At 39.8% G+C, this 25,216-nt stretch overlaps 2 protein-coding genes across 3 annotated transcripts; one reads left to right on the top strand and one right to left on the bottom strand.

Annotated features, from left to right (window-relative positions):
- Positions 1-1,408: 1,408 nt before the first annotated feature.
- On the top strand, positions 1,409-4,634 carry lhfpl5a (LHFPL tetraspan subfamily member 5a). The gene is made up of 2 exons (XM_054617193.1): positions 1,409-1,814; positions 4,375-4,634. The coding sequence occupies exons 1-2, from the start codon at positions 1,412-1,414 to the stop codon at positions 4,632-4,634; spliced, it is 663 nt and encodes a 220-aa protein (XP_054473168.1). The 5' UTR covers positions 1,409-1,411.
- Positions 4,635-5,944: 1,310 nt separating this feature from the next.
- srpk1b (SRSF protein kinase 1b) lies at positions 5,945-23,331 on the bottom strand. Of its 2 annotated transcripts, none has more exons than XM_054616371.1 (16): positions 23,244-23,331; positions 22,573-22,627; positions 14,119-14,246; positions 13,728-13,836; positions 13,051-13,138; positions 12,861-12,948; positions 11,690-11,796; positions 11,285-11,450; positions 10,643-10,668; positions 10,302-10,521; positions 9,789-10,214; positions 9,015-9,109; positions 8,721-8,828; positions 8,046-8,115; positions 7,727-7,819; positions 5,945-7,402 (listed from the first exon to the last, which is right to left on the bottom strand). In XM_054616371.1, exons 1-16 carry the CDS (start codon positions 23,254-23,256, stop codon positions 7,218-7,220), a joined length of 1,977 nt encoding a protein of 658 aa, XP_054472346.1. In that variant the 5' UTR covers positions 23,257-23,331; the 3' UTR covers positions 5,945-7,217. The 2 variants fall into 2 exon arrangements, with proteins under 2 accessions (XP_054472346.1, XP_054472347.1); XM_054616372.1 differs by lacking the exon at positions 23,244-23,331 and adding an exon at positions 22,986-23,196.
- Between the last annotated feature and the right edge of the window lie 1,885 nt (positions 23,332-25,216).

A 25,216-nucleotide genomic window follows, 5' to 3' on the forward strand; every position in this document is an offset into this window, starting at 1 on the left:
ACTTAACATACAGACGTAATAAATAATGTTACCTCCATCACTGAACCACTGACACCCTCAACACCACCACCACACATAGAAAACTCCTGTGGTGTTTATTGGTTCCATGTCTGGCCTGTTCAATAGAGGTACAAGTTTCAAATCCTATCAGTTTTGGAACATGTAGATATACTGAAGCTCTGTAGCGCCATCTGGTGTTAGACTGTAGTACATACGAGTTATCTCTGTAGTACATATGAGTTATTTAGACCTTCACAGGCTCTATCACTGGCTCAGTCTTTATTTTTACAGAAATGATAGGTTCACATTTCTTAAATCATTCAATCAATGTGCATTGAAGGAGTTACTGGTTGCTGTAACTGGTGATACTGGCAGACATGGTTGAGCCATTTGGCACAAATCCTTTGCTGAAACATCAGGGTGTTTTTATCCGGGTTTTAGACTTTGGTTGTCAGACACTTGATGATAACGATACTTTTCAGTATTCATCACTCTCGCTTACTACTAGATCAATTTCAGAATTTTTTGTGGATCATTAGTTCCACACCATGGTGGTCCATGTCGATGTGTCCTTGGGCAAGAAACCTGACTCCAAATTGCTCCCATAAGGCCTTTATGAATGTGTGTAAATAAACAAAGTCCCTGTCAGTGTTTTACTGTAATACATGATGTTTCTGGATACATTTTACTGCTGAATTATTGTGTTTGTTGCATTTTACTGCTGTGGATAGTTGTGCTAATTTAAGTCCTTTTAACCCGTTGGTAGTAAAATCTACAGCAGTCCATCATATTATTTTAGATGATCATATTGGACACGTGTCCAATACGACAATGTAAAAATACTCCATTACAAGTAAAGTCCTGCATGAAAAAAATGTACTTAACCAAATATAGAGACTTATTAGCAGAAAAGTTGAAGTATAAAAGTAAAAGTAGTGGTCATCCTGTTTACCTCTGCTGTTAGGCCGGTCATTACGCCTAGATATTTGAATCCATTAAGGGGACCATTGCAAAGGTCTGGCTTAGTTCTTAAAGCCATTGATTCATCGGATCGTTTAACCATTAATCATTCAGTAAGATACCTGAGGACCACAGCCGAGAGGAAACACTCTGCCAGCTGATACTGAGGGAGAAACCACCATCATCACATTAACACTGGAGGAACTCCTTACTGCTGCTGCTGCTTTGGTTCCCAACAGAAGTGGGTTTTTTGGAGACTTACTACTTCTGATGACATGAACTAAAAAGAAATATCTTGAGCGTCTATGGTCCTATTTGATCAAGGAAACTAGATGCCATTACCTATTCACTTTTTAAGAAATTTACAGAAGAAGGAAAATCCAAGAAAAGGAGTTTTTTTTCCTATTTTTCAGACCATCTTAGAGACATTTAAAAAGTCCTCCCTGTCGCCATGCTCCCTGCTCAGGAGGCAGCTAAGATCTACCACACCAACTACGTGCGTAACGCCCGGGCCGTGGGCGTGCTGTGGACGGTCTTCACCATTACCTTCGCCGTGATCACCGTGGTGGTGTTCATCCAGCCCTACTGGATCGGGGACAGCGTCAACACACCGCAGGCCGGATACTTCGGCCTCTTCCACTACTGCATCGGGAACGCGCTCACCTCGGAGCTCACCTGCAAAGGGAGCGCGCTGGACTTTGGCTCCATCCCGTCCGGCGCCTTCAAGACGGCCATGTTCTTCGTGGGCATCTCCATGCTGCTGGTGGTGGGCAGCATCGTCTGCTTCAGCCTCTTCTTCTTCTGCAACGCGGGCAGCGTCTACAAGATCTGCGCGTGGATGCAGTTGGCCTCCAGTGAGAATCAGGGTTTCATATGGAAGTTTACATGATTCAGATAAGAAACATTTGAACTCGAATATAGCCTTTAAATGACGTTATGATGATGTTATTATAAGCCTACAGTATATATTTTACTATTACATATTCAAAACAAAATGCAAACAAAAATATATTATTTTTTCTTCTAATTTTGAGTTTGCATCTGTGACTTTGTTTATCTCTTTGAATTTATTTTAATGTCTGCACACCCAGCATATCTATTCTATTATCACACTAGTGAGGACCTTCTGATATCACATTCATTTAATGAGCACTTGACCTTTTTGCCATTGTACCCATTTTTACCGCCAAAAGCACGGACCCAAACATATTTAAGTTTCTGAATTCAACATGACTTAGTCTTGAAATATTTCACCAACACATAAAGAAATAGACAGTAAACGCCTAATTAGTGCAACTGATAAATAAGCAAGCAATGATGTGCAGGGCAGACCGTCTGTAACACACTTTTGTCAACAGGGATGGCCAAAAACAACACAAAACAAAAGTTCCTCGTAGTAGCTTTAAGTAGTTATTCCTTAATAGTGTCATTTTTAAACACTGGTTTAAAATTCACATCCGAAAAGTAAAAGGTAATTTGAGCTGCCAGTTAATGTTGTGGAGTAGAAAGTACAATGTTTCACTTTGAATGTGGTGTAGTATAAAGCAGTATGAAATAGAAGTACTTGAGTCAATGTACTTTGTTACTTTCCACCTCTAGGACACAACAGTAAACAAAACCAAATCTGAGAACACCTGCAACCACTAATTGTAGGCCCTTTGGTTATACAGAGAGAAATGATGAGTAGGTTCAGGTCGCATATTGAAATAAAAGAAAACTCAAGGTCAAGCAGAAGCATAATAGAGACTTTGTCTTGTAAAATGTGAATGAAATATCAGTGAAAAAACAAGATTAAAAAGAAGATTTACGCTGGAAATTGCAAGACAATTTAGCAAGACATTTCCAGCAACACTCCAGTAGATCCCTTTAACAGACGCACACACAGGCAGAAGGGAAACATGATCCTGTGTTTGAAACATGAAGCAGCTTGTGAACAGATGTAGCTGCAAGGGAAAGGATGAGCCTGTAATGAAAAACATAATGAGATTAACCTGGAGGTGTGCAGTTACACTTTCTCCTCTCGCTCTTCATGCCTCCCACACCTGCCGTTCTGTGTACAATGAATGACGGACTTTTTTTTTATGTCTGTATATAACACACAAACACAATATATCAATCTTTTTTTTAATCTTTTCAAGACTCTAATTAACCATGTTTGTATATTGCACACACATAATCCAAGCTAGCCTCTATGTTAGTCTGAATTTCATAAACTACATTTTTTTAAAGATACCATGGCTCAGATCTAAATCTAAACTTTCCATATTATTTGTAGTATTTTGTAAAGGGTACTTCATCTCTTTTCATTGGGTGTTGAAGGGTAGACAGCTAGTTACAATTATAAGTAAATCTTGAAGTATGCACTGTATAAAATATGCTATTCCCCATAATTATCTTAGGAAATCTTTCAATAGTAGCCAGTAGCAAGCTCAGGGGATCCGGGGGCACTGAGCGTCAGAGCTTTGAGAAGGTGAAAGTGTGTGTTTGTGTTCTAACGTTTCACCTGATCACCGGATAGTTCACATGGCTCCTCAAGGGCGAGAGTCAATAATGGATGAACAAGTTCATCTTTCTGGAGTTGAGATTCTCTAGTGTTGCTAGGCAACTCACATGCGTGTGCGTGTGCGTGAGTGTACCTGAATGAGTGGAGTGTATATTTAATTTCTCTGGTGGCTTCTCTGTGTTGTTATTTGTTGTTTCAGTGTTGGAGGTGGAGAAGGTGGTTGTGGTAACAGCAGCAAGATGCGTTTTTACCAGTTAAAATGTCAGTATGTAAAAATCTAATACTTTCAGTTGTGGAGGAAGTATTGAGATCCTGTACTCAAGTAAAATCACTAATACCACACTGTGAAAATACTCCATTACAACTACTGCCTTGAAAATATTACTGAAATAAATGTAAGAATAATAAGTTCTCTTTACTAAAGGTATTAAATGTAGAGGTGCTTTATTCGAAAGATGCCCCCTGTGAGTTATATTACTATGATTATGATTCATCATGCATTAATGTGTAAGCAGTAAGTTGGTTGAGATGAAGCTAACTTTTAACTATTTAAATAGGACTGCAACTATTGTCCATTTCCCTTATGGATTAATCTGCTGATTATTTTCTTGATTGATTGTTTGGTTTGTAAAACCTCAAAAAAAAAAAAAAAATGTGAGAAAAGCCAATCACAATTACCCAGAGCCTAAAGTGACACCTTCACAATGTTTTCGTTTTGTCCAACCAAAAACACCAACCAAAACATCTAAAGGAAGAGCAGTAAATCACAGAGTTACAACATCAAAATCCTTGAAAGTTTGATTATTTGAATACATGCACAAACCTTCAACAGCTAAGAGTGAGTGCTGATGTCAAAGTACCTGATTTTAAACCAAAAAGTTCTCATCCTGTGCCTCCAAACCTTCTCTCAGGCACCTGCATGGTGATTGGCTGTATGATCTATCCTGACGGCTGGGACTCTGACGAGGTAAAGCGCATGTGTGGCCAGCGGACCGACAAGTACACCCTGGGCAACTGCACGGTGCGCTGGGCCTACATCCTGGCCATCATCAGCATCATGGACTCGCTCATACTCTCCTTCCTGGCCTTCAGCCTGGGCAGCCGGCAGGACAAGCTGCTGCCAGAGGACTTCCAGGTGGAGGGGAAAGGTATCAGAGGGAAGGGAGAGTAAAAAAGTGGGGTGATAGAGGAAGACACTGGATGGATGATGATATTTATCTGTAGAGAAGATGATGATGATGATGATGATGATGATGCAAGTGGACAAAAAAAGGCTGGAGGATAAGGAGTTAACAGGATGAAAGTTAAAGCTCTGAGGTTTTTGGTGTTGGGGCAAAGTGCTGGAGGGACAATGGAAAGAAGTGAAGCAGAGGCTGGGCAGTCTTAGAACCTCGAGGACTTCTGTATAAATGATGACTCACTGCTATGCCATTCATATTTCCCAGATGATGAACTATAATACCTCTGATCCCCTGACCTTTCATCTAGCACCATCATCAGCTCAGAATCATCATTTGTCAAACACTAATGACGTCAGCCTCAGCTGTTGTATTACTGCTATTAAGCAAATGTTAGCATGCCACCATGGTAACTCTAAGATAGTAAACATTATACCGGCTCATCATCAACATGCTAGATTTATCATTATGAGCATGTTTGCATGTTGATATGAGCATCAGCTCAAAGCTGCTTGAGAACAGCCTCATAGACCCACTAGCAGGGCTGTAGACTCTCTGGGTTTGTTAGGTGTTCATGGTTAAATTCAGCTGAGCTACTGACACCAATCTATGTCTGTGTTTGTACACTTACAGTACATCTCCTTCCCTTTTCAGTAATGCGTTTCTCTTAATTACAGATAATGCCTAGGCCCTCTGTGGACAACGGAGGGAAGAGATGGACGAGGCTCTACGAGGAACACGACCGACTCCAGGGATTCAAATGTATTCGTGGGCTTCAGGACAGTTAATTATATATCTAAAAAATAACTTACAAGAAGTTCATCCTGTCCTTGTAATTGTGACAGATTATCTACAGACTTTGAAAACATGGAAAGAGTCACTGTCCACCTCCAGCTCAGACCTTACCGTTTTGATTCAGCTGATTGCTACAGCATTTTGCGCTAACACAGGTGAATTTGCTTGGACTCTCTTGGCCAGAGCAGATCTCGTCTTCGTGACACCATTAAAATGTGTTTTTTTTTAATGTGGATGTGTTTAAGGAGCATTTTGTAGTGATTTTGGTTTGACAGCCTATTAAAATATGCTCCAATCAGTTCTCAAAATAAACTTGGATCATGGATGGGTTAGTACTCAGTGAAAATAAATTCTGACTATCTGCCCTCTGGATGTCCTGATGATGCATTATCTTAATGATGAGGACAGAATCGTTGGGGATTTATATCCCTGCATAGTTATACATGTCAGACGATGGAAAGATTGCAACGGCAAATATAATCTTGTTAAATTTTTGAAAAATGTTTATTTTTATTACCTACAGAAAAAAAACTATCAAATTAAGAGCAGAGACATGGACAGAAGGAGAAGAGACTTTGTAGAAAAAAAACAAGCAAAATGGTTTTGAGAAGAGCCAAAGCGTTATTACAGCATTTGTTTTTAGTACAATCTATTTTCAAATCCAACACCTCCACCTGCAGTGGAATCACTTGACACAGCTTTAGTTTCACTGGATATCACCTGAACATTCCTCGAGGCATTGCCAAAAAGTGTAAAAATAAATGCTCAAACCTTGTGCCTTCCATATATATATATATATAGCAGAGGGGGAGACGTAAAAAGGCCAACTCTTTGGTGCACTGCACACTGGACGTGGATCCAAATATCGTTTGATTTGACTGTTAATGTGGGAAACGTTATATAAAGCAAAAATGAAGTGATCCAGGTATGAAACATTGGAATCTTTCACATTATTTTGTGTATCTAAGTGTTTTTTGTTTTTTTAAGAATACATATGGTAATACTTAAACTAGTAGTAACACCAGAAAAAAATGGAGATTACACAGTTTGGTTTACCTGAAAAATAGTGTGATTTCTGATGAGTCTCTTTCCTGACCTTGAAATGTATGCTTTCCAATCATGTTGTTCTGCCTGTATAAAAATGTACAAAAGCTTTTAAGGGACAAATCTAACTAATCAGTGCTAAGCACGTTACTATTCTCTCAATGGGGCCGTTAGCATTACGCACTTATTATTGAGCACTTTGCACACATGACAGCCAAAGGCATAAAAAGCAGGCACGACTAACAAGAGGACTGGCAAACAAAGACAGATTTGGCTTATTAATGACTTAAATGATAACTGCATGTAGTTTGGATGGCAATCCTAATATTTCTGATAACATCCTGCCTTCTTCTGCCGTTTAAATCTCACAGAGTCCATTATCTATAGCTAAAAATACAGACAATAATGTGCTGCAGAGAAGAGCTGGAGTCAGGAAAAAAGGAGGGCAAGGTCCTATACAGCCAGAAAAAAAAAAGGAAAAAAAAGAGCTATAAATATAGGAAGAAGACCACAAGTTCATTCCATCACCAGTGTAATCCAAAACAGGGCCAAGACTCAGCAGCAGTCTCCGTTTTTACTGTATTCATGAAAGTGTGTGGGAAGCCTCCGAGAGCCACGACAGGAGGATGCAGGCACGATGCAGACATGTTTGTTTACTTGTATGTTTTCAAGTCCAGGATCTTCAAACCTAATTTATCCTTTCACAAGATGGGGGTGGAGGTGTTCACGGATGGCCTCTAGGATGAGAGCCATGGATGGGAGAGGCACTGGGCCGCTGTGGCCCTCCTCTCAGGCACCAAGTCCAGCATGGGCAGCAGGAAGGTGCTGAAGGTGTGTGCCTCGTCTTTGGACCACTCGTACTTTTCTACCAACACGTCAAATAAACCCCACGGCTTCAGCTTGGTGATGTGACGCAGATCGCCTGAAAGAAAACAATTGATTTCATTAATTGCAATGCTGAATGTTAACTTATTACCTATTTATGCAAAGTTATAGTTTTATATAGATAAAGTGCAAAAATGTTTTTGGTTGGCATAAATCCACTGCTACACCTCCATGGAGTGGAAATAGCTGCTTTAAAATAAATGTGCAAGTCCTGCTTTCAAACTGAGCAGATGGCTGTGCCCTCGAGCCGTCAGGTGCTCCAGCTGAAAAAGAAACTTTTGCCACTAATACCTGAGCATATTTTAAGGATGAACTGGATTTGGCTACAGCAGACAGCTGGTGGCAGGGCGGGTGTGTTTACCTTTCTTGGTGAAAAATTCCTTGGAGTATTTGCCTGCCAAGATCAGCTTCCGAGGAACTTTACCGAGCAGCTCGATGATCAGCGCTATGTGATCTACAGGGAGGGAGAGAGACAAGCAAACACAGCTGATGAAGCACCGAGGGAAACGCAACGGTTTCAATGAATGTCTGAATTTACATCACAAAGTCTACAACTACCCATGTTAACCTGGAATTCACACTAATGTCAGCGCGTCTCGTCTATTGGAGTAACTCTCCAGTTAAAAAAAACGATGTCTGATGTTTTGGGGAGAAACATGACAGGGGAAGCAGACACTGACCTTCATCTCTGGAGTAGTCTTCTCCAGAGTGGGGTTCAAACAGATAATCTCCAGTGGCGAGCTCGAAGGCCTGAGGATATTAAAAAAAAAAAAAACACACACATGAACTCAATAACCGGCAGTTGTATAGGTTTAATCAAATAAAACTAAATCAGTCAATGAGGTGACAGACGTGTGTGTGGGTGCATCAGTGTAGGCTGTCTTATTAAGAAAAGGTTTACAGGAGTTTGTGTCCGAATATTGTGATGATCAGGCTCCCAGACTGTCTGTATCTTACATCCTAATGTTCTATGGGCTCATGCATATGGACACGAAACACATTTCAGCCGACTGCAGTAACAGTGCTGGTGGGGATTGTGCCCTGTTAGATGTAGCAATGAGTCAATAAAGATGGAGAAGAAGACCGGAGGCTGATGTGAACAATGCAAGTCCAAAACATGAAAAAGGCTTAGCTAATGTTTGCAAGGCCTGAAGAATACATAGTTTGTTTTGATGACATTTAACTTGTTACTAATAAAACGGTGCCTGGTAACGATAAAACCTCCACAGGCTTAAAGAGTTTAAATAACTTTACAGTTGATCCTTCCGGTCAGCGTTAATAATTTAATTTTGTGTTAATTCCTTCGTAGTTCTGCAGGCGAGCTGGGTGTTGGTGACTGTGCTCGTCTGTCTTACCATGCAGGCTGTGCTCCAGAGGTCTGCTGGTGTACTGTAGCCGGCTCCTGTCAGCACCTCAAGAGAACGATACTGTCGCGTCTGGATGTCATCTGTGAAATGTTTGTTCTGCAGGAAGAAGAAGAGAGAAATGCTGAATGCTGAGGCAAAATGTAATGATCTAGCAGGTGTATACAAAACAGTTAAAAAGGTCAGACCAGAAGCTCAGGTAAACTTCACTGTCAATAAATCTTTCAAGGGCGCAACAAGAGTGCTTCATTGGGAAAAAAAGTGCTAATGTAAATGTGCACTCACCACCCAGCAGGCGTTGCCAAGGTCAGCAATCTTAACCTGCAGCTTGTCAGCGTTAAGAGGCTCCAGGGGGTTTACTAACATATTGCCTGACGCTCCTGTTAAAGAGAGGAGAGGGAGACGGAGACGTTAGAGGTTGAGAAGCAGGCAAAGAATGGCAGGAAAATATAGAAACATTGGGAGATGTCCAAGCAAGTCTGAGCTGGCTCATAAGCTCACTGGAGCATTCCAACACTTGGGAATACAAATTCCAGAGTCATATTAAACAGGACAACTTTTTACAAGCAAACTTCTGGGATGGCATTTTGTGGATGGCATCCTCTTTTCTGATTCAGTCTTTTTTCCTCCAACTCTTACTGAAAACTGTACAGGCCACTTTTACTGTGACACTCCAGTTAAAACTATTCAGAAGTTTTTTTATTTTTTTATCTTATTGTAATGCATGTTGCATTAAATTGCTTCAATGCATATTCAAGCAAATTCTGGTTCATACTGAATTGCATGTGGGCTAATGTGCTATTTATAATCTAAAAGAAATGTGATATCAGATATCAAAATAAACTATATTCCTTAACAAAACATATAATTTAGTGCAAAGTGTATGATCACACACTTTTGTGAACACACAAAGCCCACGCTGTATAAAACGATACACTAAACATCCAAAATATTTTCATTAGATGTGATTTCACAAGAGTGCTGGAACCAGAAGACACACTATTTATAGCGTATCATCATACATCTATACTGTATGATGATACATTTGGTTTAACTTACCATCTTGGCTGTCTTCTTCTTCCTCCCCTCTTTTGGCCTCCCCTTGAGTGTCCATCTCGTCCCCCTTCTTGTCCTCCTTGTCTCCCTCCTTGTCTCCCTCCTTCAGCTCTACAGTGACAGAGTCTGGGCTGAGAGAGGTGGGGAGCTGCTGCGGGTCGGCGTCCTCGTCTGAACCGTTACAGATCTGATGCTCTTCTTTCTTACTTAACGTGTCCGGGGTCTCTGTGGTACTTTCTGGTTTGTTTGCGTTCTGTTGGTCCTCCTCCTCCTCTGTCGACAGCTTGGTCCCTTGTACCTCTAGACTGGTCTCGCTCTCCGGTGTGGAAGCGTGGCCGTTGCAGTTCACCTCCATACCGTTCTCGGCCGCATTCTCTCTCCGCTCATTTACCTCTGGTATCTGCTGGGGCTGCTCATCAGGAGTCGAGTCTAGGGTAAAATACGATTTTTAGTACGATAAATCAATAAAAAACATTTGAACTAAAACAGTTTTCTGCTGTCCTTCATCTTATTCACCTGTGCTAGTATGGATAGCAATGTCCTGCAGCGTAGCAGACATGGAGAGGGTGGCTGTTGAAGTCGTATCTTCGGTGGTCTCTGTTGTCTCCTCATCATCCTCCTCTTCTCCTTCATTGGGTCCTCCCTCCATCTCCTGGATCCTCTTCTCCAGCATCTCTGCCTGCTTCTTTTGCTTCTTCTTCATCTTCTTCTTTTTGTTCTTTGACATTTTGGCCATCTAGGAAAAGAAAATCAAGTGGAGCGGGAAAAAAAAAAAAATCTAAGTTTGTATTCTGACTTAACTTGTATTCCAAGTCTCAGATCACTCGATCTGGTTAAAACAACAAAACATAACTTACTGGTTTGGGTGCTGGGGCTGTACTCACTGTAAGATACAGAAAAACAAAATCAGAGAGATTACAATTTGTGAGCGACATATGTGGCATATCCTTCGCCTCTCTATAATTAGTATTCTGTTTGGGTGGCTGGGTTGATTCATACCGAGCTGCACTAATAGAACGTCTCTGCAGCGGCACCCGGCTCAGCAGGAGTCACACACTCCTCTGAGCAAGACGGTAATTTCCATAACCAATCCAGTGGTGACTCATACTGACACACAGCTAAGCTCCCCTCTTTTACTAGAAACTTCCACATGCTTTAGAGTTTCTAAAAGCTTACTTCACACACAGACACACAGGAGGATTATACCACAGAGCTGGAATATCAGTGTATTCCCAATTTATGGCCGGTTAGTAGCTCTCGACAAAACCATCTTAAAACTAAGTCCAATGCAAAAAACATCTATTGATTAGCATCAGATATTTGCGGATAATGGCTCACAATTATTGTGTGAACCACTGAGTAAGTAAAATGTCAGTCAAACAGTGAAAAGCATCGACCCGCTGATAAATCTAGACAGCAAACCTCTTCGTTGTCAGCAACATGCTGATCAAACCACAAAAGCTGCTTAGTGAAGTGCTGAGTAAAAGAAAGGTTGTTACCTGCAGAACCCGAGGGAGGTGCAGCGCCAGTCTTCTGCCACTGCGTAGCTTCAGCAGCCATTTTCTTGATGTAGGACTCGTTTACAGTCAGCAGAATGTTCTCTGGTTTGATGTCTGTGTGGATGATCTTACACTTGGTGTGGAGGTAGTCTAAACCCTGCAGAACCTGCAGTGCAGAAAAGTCACAGTGTCAAGATGACTGATGTTTGTAGTTTAATGCACAATTCTCGAACCATATAGGCATTCTGTGATCTAACACCTGAATGAGCCAAATATTTCTGATGTATCGGCTTCTATGTGAAAAAGCTCATTTCTTTGCCAGTTTATGAATAATGCAATCCAGAGTCTAATTGACACGGCAATGATTTGTAATACATTACTTCTTTCAGTGTAGCTGTACATTACCTGCTGTATGATGCTTTTTACACAGGGTAGGGGCAGGCCTTGATAATTTGACTTGATGATCCACTTCAGAAGGTGGTAACCCAGCACCTCAAATACCATGCACACATCTGAAGAAATACACGGTCAAGGACTAATAGAATGCGTCTTCTCATAGTTTTCTCAATCTACAGTGGACCTAAGCCAATAAAGTTTATAACACACATATAAACATACTCATAATTACACATTTCTCTTTAACAAAAGACAGAAAATTATTTCATTTTACTGAGGGACAGCTGATTTAAAAAAAGAAAAAGTGAAATAATGTCAAGTCTTTCTGCACACACATCATTGCCCATACCTTTTTCAGGGACACACTTTGACACTAATAACACCACAAAAGTTAACTTCAGTTAGCAGAGGATGTCTGGGCACGTTGCCTGAGCACACAGCTGTGGACTGCGTGGTGTGGGAGAGACAGGGATGGAGCGAGTGTTGATACATTGGGGTCTGTGACATTTAAAGACGTGCCAAAGCACACAGCTAGCCGGACCTCTGATTAACATCTGTGAACCACTAATATCAGGGCAGAGTGCGAATCTGTCATAAAATTGCAGGAGACTATCGACGTCCAAATGACTCGCACTCAAATTGCAATTTTGGCAGAACTGTGGCTCAGATATGTTCAATTTTAAAAGTAATGCAGACAAATGTGGCCTTCAAACACAACACCAAAGATGAGCTAAATGAATGCCTGGCCTGAGCTGATGCAGTCTTACCCTTGGATGTTTAACACTAAACTAGCTATTTGGCCTTGAATGGGTGTAATCAGTATGTCAAAGCCATCACATTGAGACAGCAACAGAAGACTAAATGGAGGAGTGCCAAGCATTTAAGTTCCAGTTGTTGCTCTGTTCCCTTCCTTTACATAGCGACAGCACTGGAATACCTTCTACAATGTTAACTATCGGCTGTCAAAGTCAGACAACTGGTCAGTATGCGCCATTTTAAAAGGACACAGTTCAGCTTATCAACAAGAAATTGCTTTACAAAACCTGCAACTTGATCAAAACATGAAATTTAAAGTAGACAATAATAATGATTGAATTGCTGTATCCATCATTCACACTCAGCCTGTCTAGTTAGATGTGTGAGCATATAAAATAAATTGACCGGTGGAACAAAAGGATACGAGTGCCATTCATTCCGGAAATTTTGAAGTCGTCTAGAAGCTGCACCACTTTCTCTCTGCTGGGGTCACTGGGATCTGTGTTTCTCACCTGGAAAAACACACATAGGAGTTATGAAAGGTCTGGGCACCGGAATCACTGAACTATGAGCCAGAGTGAAAATATTTATGCCATGGTGACTATGTGCCTTACAGATTTGAGCAGCTTGATCTCATCCAGAGCCGTCTCTGTGTAATGTTCAGCACTTTTTACAACCTTCATGGCCACAAAGCGCTTCTCCCTGAAAAACACATACAAAATCAAGGATTTAACTGAAACACAAACTTGTTGTTATACTAACTTCAAATATCTCAGTGCATATATCCATAAAACTTCTAATAATGCCCAAAGACATTATTTAACTAAAAAAGGCACCAGGCCTTTACTGGGACTTATAGCCAAAATTCCTTATAGGTTCATTATACTCAATGCGTACTCAGGGTTAGATAATTCTTTAGTGTATAATCTATAAATATCTCATTTATTCGTGGCTCTACCTGTGGACTAGTGGTGTCCCAGAATAAGATATTATTAAGTTTGTCATGTGTGTTAGTGTGTAGGTGCAGCGCTGGTGGTGTCCAGAGTACTGAAACATGGGCAAGACACATGTTCTAAGCCTGCTTGCTTTTTATGGTTGAAAAATTCAACTATTCATGGAGACCCCAACTGAGGACAATTACATACTTATGAATGCAAACAGCACTCCATGGCTACTGTTAAGTCATCAAGATGATATTTTAGACCTGTGGTTTGGTGAAATCATCATGCCCTTTGCAAATGTGTACATCACCATCTATATTCCAGACAGGCAAGTTTAGTAGCAAACTTACTGGATGTCCCAGGCCAGCCACACAGTGGAGAAGTGCCCCCAGCCCAGCTTTCGGATCACATGGTATCTCCCGTGGAACAGATCTCCAATCTTTACATGGTGATATCCACCTGACCCAAGAAAGATGTAGATACATTCAAACAATGTTGTTTTAAATATTTTATGTTGAGTGTTTTTGTATGACAGTCTGTATTAACATGAATCTAAGCTGGTGTGCAAGTGGATTCGGGAGAAATCTATTTATGTACACATAAAAACAAACATTTAAATCTAATTCAAATGCGATATAGTCAGATATTATCCAATGTAATGTGTAAAATTGCTAAAATATTAACAATACTATTCAACAGTATCCATTTATGTCATTGTACTGATAATATGTTTTATTTTACCCCTGCAGTAGTCGTTGGGGTCCTCCTGCTCATCGTCATCAGAGCCCAGGATCTCCTCGTCCTGCTCTGGGAGTGGAGAGTCTGCCTGGCCCGGCTGAGAGCCGCCGCCACGACCATGAGGCTCTGGTCTGAGGGGGAAGACAAACAGAGAGAGAGGGGCATAAATGACAGGGAGGAAGGACAGAAGTGCAACGGGGGGGGAGAGGGGTGAAAGACGACTGATTGGCTCAGAGAATTACAGAAATCATATGACACTGAGGAAAAAGAGGGATGGGGTTTCCGTAATACATTTTCAGCAGCAAGGAGGCAATATGAAAGAAACTTACATAATGGTTTCATCCAGATAAACTTGTAAGCAATACAGTGGATGAATAAATTGCTTTTTCACCAAAAGCACAAGCAAACAAAAGTCAAGAGCCTGCCTATTTCTGTAATAACAGCCAAGTAAGCACAAAGAGTCAGAAGAAAGCAGTGAGAAAAAAATTGATCCATACAGAAAAGATGCTTTTACGGCTAAGGGGAGTGACTACTCTCTGACATGAATACCTGAGATGAGGGGCACAGACTATATACATCCCAAAACCAAAAGAAACCCACACTTACTACTACTTTTTCCATTGTTGTTTCATCATGTTTAGACATTTGAAGCAACTTCAGGGATATAATTGCAGAAAACCTCTAAACAATTTAAAATACCAGGAAATATCAGTCGCGTTTATTTTCCTCTTTGACTAGTCAATGTATTTGTGGAAGCCTGGTACAAAGACACTGGTCACCTGTGAAAGCTCACTGAAACATGTAATTTTCCATAACAGAAGTGAGACAAAATAAAGGTTAAAGCTATCAATCAGTGTCAGTCAGCTACACAATGACTGAATGGAAAACAGGATAACTAGATCAGCTACCTGAGTCAGTTATGAAAGCATACCATGAGGGACTGAGTCTGATTATTGTCATACATCATCATCTCTTCCTTGTTTCGTGATTGAACAAGTGAATTACTTATTTCACGACAAACTGAATAGCTTTTTGTTTGTTATGCCAACTATCCTATTGGTGCTGTCCATGGTGCTGAAATAAGTCACCGTCTCTCCCACTGAATCCAAACCACAGAGTAACAATATCATATAACAACAATTAATAACATCAATGACACCCTTCAACAAATCAGTTACAGACCAAAAAAAAACTTTTTTGTCAGCGAATGAGTTCAATTTTAAGAACCCCACAATGTTAACAATTGACATGTTTTGTCAAAATTCAATCAATGGCTTTGACAGATGGACCAGAGCAACTACACTTCTTACAATAGCTTGCAATGCTGAAAACAAAAACAAAAATGTGTGTTTGTAATGTTGCAGCTATACAAAAAATAAAGAAAGCCTACATAAAATACAAAATCAGGAAAGATCAAAGAATAAGCACACACCACTTGGGAGTCTGAGCCAATACAGAACATTATCATCCCAATATCTATTCTCACTATACCTATTTAAGAACCCAAGATCACGAGTCCTTATGATGCTTCACTGTATTACTGCAGAGGGCTGATCATGGTGCACTGTGGAGGTAGGAACAGCTACCAGCAAGAAATCCTAGACAGATGTTTACTTCACAAACAACGTTGTTTTTCTTGAATATACTGTGGCCTTGCATACAAAATCATCTCATTTTCTGAAGCAGATTCGTTTACAGAGCACATCAGGCCTGTGTGCTACATTTAGACCTGGTGTTTCAGTTTAAGATACCGAGTCAAACAGTAAACACTGCATGGTGCTGGGAAGGATTTGGAGCTAATTAAAGCAAGCCACATTATCGCTTAAGCTATGAGAGGGTTTAAACAGCCGACTTTGCCACATACCCTCTGAAGAAAACTGTTTACTCGTAACTGGGTTTACTGCCATTGCTTCTAAAATGTGATACTGGAAAGACAAAAAAAAAAGAGCTTTGGCTCATGGTACTTTGTTGGGGTGCACTTGCAAACAACGTTAAGTCATTAGGATTAGCATGCCTAGCTTATCAATTCATCAGCTTAAGTCTAGAAGACGAAGGACCACTTTGGATGCATCTTTGCATGCTTACAATGCTGTGTCATGCTCAGCCGCCTGCAGAACTCAAGTGTTTGTTACCGGTGATAAAGAACAGGATTAGTCTTTTACGAATTTGACAAGAAAAAGCTCAGAGTTCAAGCAAGTCAAATTAAAGTAGTTCAGGGTTTTTAAAAATAAGTTTCATAAGAATGCAGCCAACAAAATATGCAACTTCTGTTTATCTGCCAACTTGAATTTATAAACTGTATCAGATATATCTGCAATAATCCAGAGAACAACCAATAACATTGGCCTGCTGACATATCTGACTCATATGTGTAGGAGGAATGCTCCTTGGAGAAAAAGCTAAGACAAGAAAGACGAATATTATTATTCATTCTGTGGTTATGCTTCTACATATTCACCCATCTGCTGTGAGATTTTTCTCAAAAAAGAAAAGGTGTCACTAGAGTGGGCGCACTCCATTTTACATCTGCTCATAATGTTTTCAACCAAAAGTAATGTTTGGGGCTCCCTGTGTTTGACAGCACCATTGTAGAGACTAAACACAAGAACTGCTTAAATGGTCTTAGGTTTTGTGCTCTCATTAAGTACTATTACCCCTCAGTGTTCCTCTGGGCCTTATTGTAATTGTGGCCTAACAATTTTTGGCACTTACTAGCAAGAAGTTGGTCAGGACACACACAGTGTGGGAAAAGTGAAAAAAAGAACACTACATTTATTCATTTACTGGCATGCACACAGTGTGCAAACATGTCAGAACACTGCCAAGGTCAGTCTCCATTCATCCCTAGTGCCCCAAACGTGAAAGACAATTCCGTATCCCCTCTCTTGCTTACTGTGTCCAAAATATTCAAGACACAGACAAGCTGTAGAGAAACGATGCTGTAATGATCAATTACAAAAAGTTGATTAAACTGGGATTCATGGAGTAGTAATTTTGGAAAAAAAAAAGTTAGAAAATATTTGTCAAGCACCCTGCTCCATCTGGTTAAGTTTTTGTCCGCTAAAATCTCTTAGAAATATGAATATGTATTTGGCTTCAAAAGGGACTCATGGACCTTTGATCCCAGGACAACAACTACAACTAATTATAGCTGCCAGAGTATTTCTAGTAAGTACAGAGCAAAAAAAGAGATGGAGGGTCAGAATGGTGGAGGTTAGGGATAACTATTAGAAACAAAATTTGAAATATTTAGCAAATATGCATGAGATAAAAATTCCAAATTGAAACTAACATGAGCATTTTCACATGTAACGCCAAAAGACAGCAGATGAGTGACCCCTTCAATATTGGGCATTCAAGTTTTTTTTCTCACTGCGGTACATCGACAGTTGGACAGAGACAGTTTAATGCCCTCTTATGGCCAGACAACGGGAACATGAGCAAAAAGCAGGACACTTCAAGGACTTCTGCAACACTGAGAACATCTGGTGCTGTCTCAAGAAAACCTCTAACTGCCTAAGATCGTAACACCTGCATAAACCCACATAAGCACGAATCCTGCTCTTACCTGGCAGATGCACGGATGCCCATGGGACGTGATGGAGGGAGCAGGACAGGAGAGAGTGGAGGTGTAATAAAACCTTCTCACTCCATCCGCCGGGAGAAAAGAAAGAGGACCAAAAGAAGGAAAAGGAGAAGGATGGAATGTGAAAAGTAGAGTGGAGGAGGAGATAGCAATGAAAAGCAGAGATTATAAAAGGAAGGTGGTGGAAAACAGAATGTGAAGGGGAGAAAGAGGGTGGAAAGAGTGGTGGGAAGACTGGCGCAGAGAGGAGAGGAAGAGAAAACAAGAGGAGAAATGTGGGGGCTCTGCTGCAGGCTGAACACTGAGGCTGAGTCCTGGAGCACGCTCACTGACTCCCTCGCTCACTCTTTTTCTCTCACACTCTCTCTCTCTCCCCGTGTCTGACCGAGAACTCTCCTTGGCTGGCGTCAGCCGTTGGCCCGGCCCCCTTCACTGACAGCTGGGACATGATTGGGTGATGCAGCCCAGCACTGCATTGCAGGTGAGGGACGACATCAGCCTCCACCCCTCCCCCCGTCTGACCAAAACAACACCATTCCCGTTTGTTGAACACGCGTTATCCCCCCTGCAGGGGTTGCTCCTCATGGAAAAACATGAATGACTATCTGAACCCAGGAAAGGATCATAAGGGAATACCACCATAACAAGATTAATTCATGCTTGAGGGAATGAAACAAGATTCAATATTTAGGTAAATACAAATTTACAAAAAAAATATTGAAACTCTATAAAAACAAAGCTGCAATTATTTACAACAAAAAAAAAAACTACTTAGTGCCAGATGTTTTGTTTTTCAATCTGTACACAAGCCCCCGCTGCACAGAGGACAACCCTCTACCTCCAGAGGCATGTCCCAAATGTTTGCCCGACCTCAACAGAATCGCTGTCATGGCTCCATTCTCATCGTGATATCATTTTTAGAAATTTGACATTCATACTTATCTTTGGGCTATAAAAAGGTTGGCATAAAGCTGCAGATTTAAATGAAACACTTCAATCAGAGTCAATGACGAACACCAAGTACTTCATTAAGTGGATCAAGTATCAATCTATTTATGTTACTCATTCATGCGTTTTTCAGTAATGTGTCCTCAACTTAATATCATTAGTATGTCTGAGGGTTTTTCCAGTGATAGTAGTGGACTCAATATAGTGCAGCCGTTCTTGCTTGGAATCAATCTTTGTGTTGTGTTTTCTTAAAGAAAAAAAAAAGATGACTAAAATTGCAAGCTCTGCCTGCAAAAACACACAGACACCAAATATGGAGTGACATCCTTGGATCCTAGCTTCTACAGATACCAAATAATTCTGGTGCACTGTGGGAAATACACCATTCCCGTCCATTGGTCACATGCATGCATTTATTAAGTGACAAGCACAATTTTCTCAGAAAAATTAACAAATATTACCTCACATTATTATACTACTTTACCATTTTGTAATGCCAACATATTCGTTTTTAATATCTTAATTTATGCATATATCCAAACTATACCCAAGAACATGTCTTTCAAATTTTATTTAAAAAGTGAGGCGTAATGAATAACATCAATAACGACTGGATTCAATTTAACTGGACCAGTTTCAGAGCCCTGCTATTGTCTATGTTGTCTCAGTGGAATGACTTACTGCTTACTCAATTTGCTTTACCCAGGGGCCATTCATTACTTAAATGTATCACTTACCATGAATTAACATTTAAAAAAGGCCCATAATTCATCTTTGTTCATCCTTGAAATTCTTTAATTTCAAATAAGTTGATTTCTTAACTAAATTAACACAAGGACACATTAGCACAAATACCTATATGACAAATAAATCAGATTTTCTGCTGTGTTTAATAGCACCTTATTTACATTAAAAAAACCAAAAGATAGTTCCCATTGTGTGTCAATTTTCATTGCGAATTGGAAGATGGTTGGCTGGCCACCAGTCACTTTATCACGGGCCCAATAAGTTGAGTACCACTGACTTAATAACACTGAATAAAGCCGTTTCATGTTAAAAATCAGTGTTTAGCCGAAGCTGCTCGGTGGAGTGAAGTCTTTTTAGTAGCTGGAAGGGATTCCCCCCCCCTATGTCAGCACTGAGAACCCTGAATATAGTAATGCAATGTGCAATGCTATTAATGAAAACATTAAGTGAAGAAGAGCCTTTTACATAAAGATGAACTGCAGACTCACTAAGTCCAATTACAACAATCTCACTGCAAATCTGGTCAAACTTTTACATCTCTACAAACCATTTCATGAGCTGATGCTGACACTCTTTTGCACACAAAGGGCCCATTAAATGGTCAGTTTAACTGCAGCCTGGGCCAATGAAGGCTGAAATAGAATACAGAGCCACAACGACTTGACATCTCCATCACTGCAGTGCACAAGTCTGACATGACAGAGTCTGTCAGTGTCTCCTGGCTCTATTGTTTCCACCCATCCAGGACTATCAGATCTCTAGAGCAAAACAAACAAGAGCACAGAGGAGGAAAGAGCTCTTGGGGATGGAATGTGGCCAAAAAGTAAGTGTCCTCCTCTCATCCTCTCCTCCCTCCAGATAAAAATCAATGACAAGTGGCTGAGCAGCAGAATGAAACAGCAGCACTAGGTAGGTGTACTGAGGGTGCAATGCACACACAAAGTGTAAATGAGTGTGCTGCAGCACTTGCAGGGTAAGGACACAGAGCAAAAGAAGAGAAATAGAGCTACACAGAGCTTTAGTGGGCTGCAGATGATAAAAGATTTGATGGGTTATGTAATGAACTGCTGCTATGGAGGGAGAGATAAACGCAAAAAATACAATTGAGTGCAACTGTGCTGGTAAATACTCTGCAGTGCTACTCACTCGCTTGCACACAAACTAAGAAAAACACACGAGCAGGTAGTCTTTGACCTCATAGAGCAGAAACAGTCAGCACCTGCACCTTCAACCAATAAGTCAGCCAAACTCGGTTTAAACTGCCATCTGCAGGGCACACAGTTTTACATCTTGCTTCCTCTACACTAAAATACCAACATGAGACTTATTGCACTACTCACTTGCATGTGAGACCGCTGGCTAACTTCACCACAGCTGTATTGATGGAGAAGATCCAGTCCAGGAGCCACATGACCCAGAGTACACTTAGTTTAAGCTGCTTTTTTTTTTATTTATTTTTTTTTAAAACACGAGTTTATACTGAACTAAAATTTGCAAAAGCAGGTGGCACTTTAAAGCTCAGTCTAGTTGTGTGACTGGGTCTGCTGCGTCCTCTCAGCAAAGCCACAACAGAGCGACTGACACAACAGAGAGGGAGGGAAGCAGCGTAATCGGTGCAAGAGAGAGAGAGAGAGAGAGAGAGAGAGAGAGAGGGAAGCTGTTTTATGCTTGGATATTCGCCACTTGCTTGATGGTTATTGACAGAAATTATGCATCTCAGCTAGAAACTCTCACACAGCATCACTGACAAGAGGGGATAGGGACAAAGATACTACTGGTGTAGCTAGTTGTGGTAGTTTGGCCTGATGATATGTCCCATTTATCAACACCGTCAGAAGTTGGAGCAACAGCAGTGACTTTGACACACAGCTCATGGAGGCGTTAAAGCACTATACAAACTTTAGCTCCTGACTGCAAGTCTGCATAAAACAAACACTCCCTTCCTGAGTCATAACTCAGGCAAACCTGAATACACAGAGAAAATTTAATTCTAACTTAAGATCTGGTGTATCTTATGCTTTCCAAGAATATCATTGTCTACTGTGTCCATTGTGCATAAATGTTCATAAATAAACTAAGAAGTGTTATAAAACCAAGCTCCCCGTTACTCCAGAACTTGCCCGTCAATCATCATATATATAAAATATCCATTGTTAGGGGTGATGAGAGACTTTGAAAACCTCTGCTCTAAGTCAACCCTGGAAATCACTTTAAATGACTTTACCACAACAAGTAGTAGAAACTGTAGCCCTCTAACAGCTGGAAAGATCAGCCCTCCAGCTTTGAGTATACATTTAGGGTTCGATGAGGCTGCGGCATCAAGACATCCAGTTATTTAAAAATAAAAATAAAAAGAAGAAAACAAAAAAGGGACGACAATCTTTGGCCAAGAGATTAGCTATTTGATCCCCTTATTTAGAGAGACACTGTCGAGAAACTGAGCAGGAATTAGAGGATTCTAGAAAGCAGAGGTAGTAGACTGGCGTGAAGGCAATAAGGAGGGAGATTAAGGAGGGAGATGGTTGAAACAAATAAGATGGATCAATGGATTCTATCTTTATTTTGTTGTATAGTATGTGTATTTATTGTCTGTGTCTGTGTAGTTGTATAGTATGTGTATTTATTGTCTGTGTAGTTGTATAGTATGTGTATTTATTGTCTGTGTAGTTGTCTGTGTCTGTGTAGTTGTATAGTATGTGTATTTATTGTCTGTATTGTATAGTATGTATGTCTGTGTAGTTGTATTTATTGTCTGTGTAGTTGTATAGTATGTGTATTTATTGTCTGTGTAGTTGTATAGTATGTGTATTTATTGTCTGTGTAGTTGTATAGTATGTGTATTTATTGTCTGTGTAGTTGTATATTGTATGTATAGTATTTATTTATTGTCTGTGTAGTTGTATAGTATGTGTATTTATTGTCTGTGTAGTTGTATAGTATGTGTATTTATTGTCTGTGTAGTTGAGCTGCTGCAACACTTGAATTTCCCCCATGGGGATCAATAAAGGAATAAAGGAAAAGGATTGGTCCTTCACAGGTGAAGGATGAGTCTCATTGCAAGAGTCAGTTAGCCATGTGCAGCTTAACATTTCAAACGAGTGAACCTCCTACTTTGTGATTCTGGACCAGAGAGAGAATCAACTGTGATATAAAAAAAAAAAATAAAAAAAACTTACTTTTTCCCAGGTTTCCTTGGCCTTGTCCTCTTCTTCCTTGCTTGCATTGCGAGTACTAAAACATAGAAAAATAAACCAGTTATAAAAGGAAAACACTTCTCATCCAGCTACAGCTCACTGTGAGTGTTTTCTTTCTAAACACCACATTGTTGTTTCTTAAAGCTACTAGGCAACGGTGCTTTTGAGGAACCAGGTGTGCTCCTGGCTGCAGGTGCGTGTAGCTCCAGGTCTGTTAGGTTAGCACAGCTAGCATTGAGCCCACCGGCCTTGGCGTGGAAGAGGCTATTTAAATTAGCTGTAACGCGGTGCTTTTCAACGTGAACGTCAAAAACTGTGTCGTCCATGAACACAGAGAGTCCTGGTAGTTAACTGTGTTAATAGGGACACTGTAGCTTATGTTTTATTACTCTAACCTGGGTAAAAGTTTTGGCGTATACGTGTTCACCACCAGATGCTAACAGCTAGCTTAGAGCTAGCATGCTGGTAACACACACACACACACGCATGGTCCACTTTTACTTTTCATCGAACTGTGACGCGGTTTGTTACAGTGGTTTGAAACCAGTAGGAGAATAAATTGCCACATAATTGCCTTGAAGAAACGAGTGTGTGTGCGTGTTTCCAGTACTATGTGTAAAAGGCATTTAGGAGTAAAGTTACAACAACGTTACCTTTTCTTTCCATGCTGCTAACCAGTCAGGACGTAAGCTGCGTTCACGGACTGTCGGAAATGTCGGAACTCTAAAGTGCGCGAAAAGGAGCGACCCAGCAGAGTGGGAGCGGAGGGGGGCGGGGTGTGTGGAAAGGGTCAACATCTAATAATACAAAGAATAATAACAACAAAAACTGTGCTTTGCAATAAAATCGTGATTTAATAAAAAAAATTGTAGGATGCATGATAAAATATTTGAATACAAACAACAATTTACCACCATTTAACATGACAATAAAAACCTGTGCAATACATTACACATTACACTGTGCAATAATAGTTAAAAAAGTTAAAAAATAGTTAAAATAGTTGTTTTTTTCTCTGTCTGTAAATATAATATTTCAGTTATTGTTGTTTTTTCTACTGTTTTTTTTATTGCTTATTTATAATACTTGTTTTATTTTATTTTTATTTTTATTTTTCATTTTTCATTTTTTATTTTTTTTTTTTTTATTTTTATATTTTTTATTTTTATTTTTTATTTTTAGCTTGTCTTCTTCTACTATTTGTGTATTTTTTATGCTGTTGTAAGTCTGCAAATTTCTCTTGGACTAATAAAGGATTATTTATCTTATTATCTTACTGTACATTTTTTTATTTGTATTCTTATTTTTTATTTTATTCTATTTTTATTTTATTGTATAATATTGTATTTATTATCTGTTTCTGTGTGCAATGTTGTAAGTCCGCAATCTTATTTCCCCATGGGGACTAATAAAGGATTATCTTATCTTATCTTATCTTATCTTATTTAAAAAAAGACATTAGATGAAAGCAGGTATTAAGAAGAGATTTAAAGGAATATATATGAAGTTTGCCTTCCTGAGATCCACATGCATTTGGTACTTGTGCTGTTTACAGTATCGTTTTGACAAATAAATTATAACATGTAAAGTAAGCACAGAGAGATATTTGAAGCCAGGGATTGCCATGGGCGGATGTACCTGTCAAGAAGACACAGGGCCCCTTCCACCGCCTCTGAAGGATGTTTGTACCCTGCCGCCTCCCCATCAAAACCAGGGCAACCAGTACTCTTGTGGTATGATGATAATGTTTTAGTTTGAGGTACTTTAATTAAACACAATTGTATTGGAAATATGCATCATTGTGAGCACATAGTGAACTAACACAGTGAAGATGCTTGGTGAAGATCTTAATACTACATTTTGACACAGGGCGACAACATTTGCTAAATTGATTGCAAAACCCGCATCAGTAGATTTTGTACTTTAGTAATTGAAATTCCCAAAGAAATTTGCAATCAATCAAATTAAGCTATGTCATGTTGCAAATCAACCCTTTGGGGATTATTGGTTATTTACAGTCATGGCTGTTAGAGAAACCCTTTCTGTATTATTTGCATTGCAAGCTAACGTACTAATGCATTTGATCCATAGATAGCAATGTAAATGGAGAAATGGAACGGTAGAAGAAAGGGTCTTAAAGTCAACGAACTGAATCAGTACTGTCCGTAAAAGAGCAACATGTTGACAATACAGTTGGCAAACATTAGCAACAAAAGGCTCTTGGTCATACCATACCAAGTAAGGCTTTTTTAAGAGGAAGAATATGTTATATGTAGTGTTGCTTTAAGATATCATTTTCATTTTTACTCATACTCTGAAACACTCACTGTCTATTCAAATCAGAAGAATCTATCCTTTTTACATTCCATGATTATTTTTGATATTTCATTTCTAGCTTTATTTAATCAATTTGGTCTCATTTCCTGCAGGAATGGGCTTCCATGAATAACATTTTGTTGTGTAGGCCTCCATGTCATTTCCCAGAACAGACTTTTTTTCATGTAAATCTGATGAAATGAGGACACAAATTTACCTCTTATCAGTTTTCTTATTTATTTGTTTACCCTTTCACTGGCTCGGCAAAAATTCAACTGATACTACCTGATAACTAGTTACCTGGATTCTG

This window comes from Anoplopoma fimbria, chromosome 17, assembly GCF_027596085.1.
Source record: "Anoplopoma fimbria isolate UVic2021 breed Golden Eagle Sablefish chromosome 17, Afim_UVic_2022, whole genome shotgun sequence".
NCBI classification, from domain to species: Eukaryota; Metazoa; Chordata; class Actinopteri; order Perciformes; family Anoplopomatidae; genus Anoplopoma; species Anoplopoma fimbria.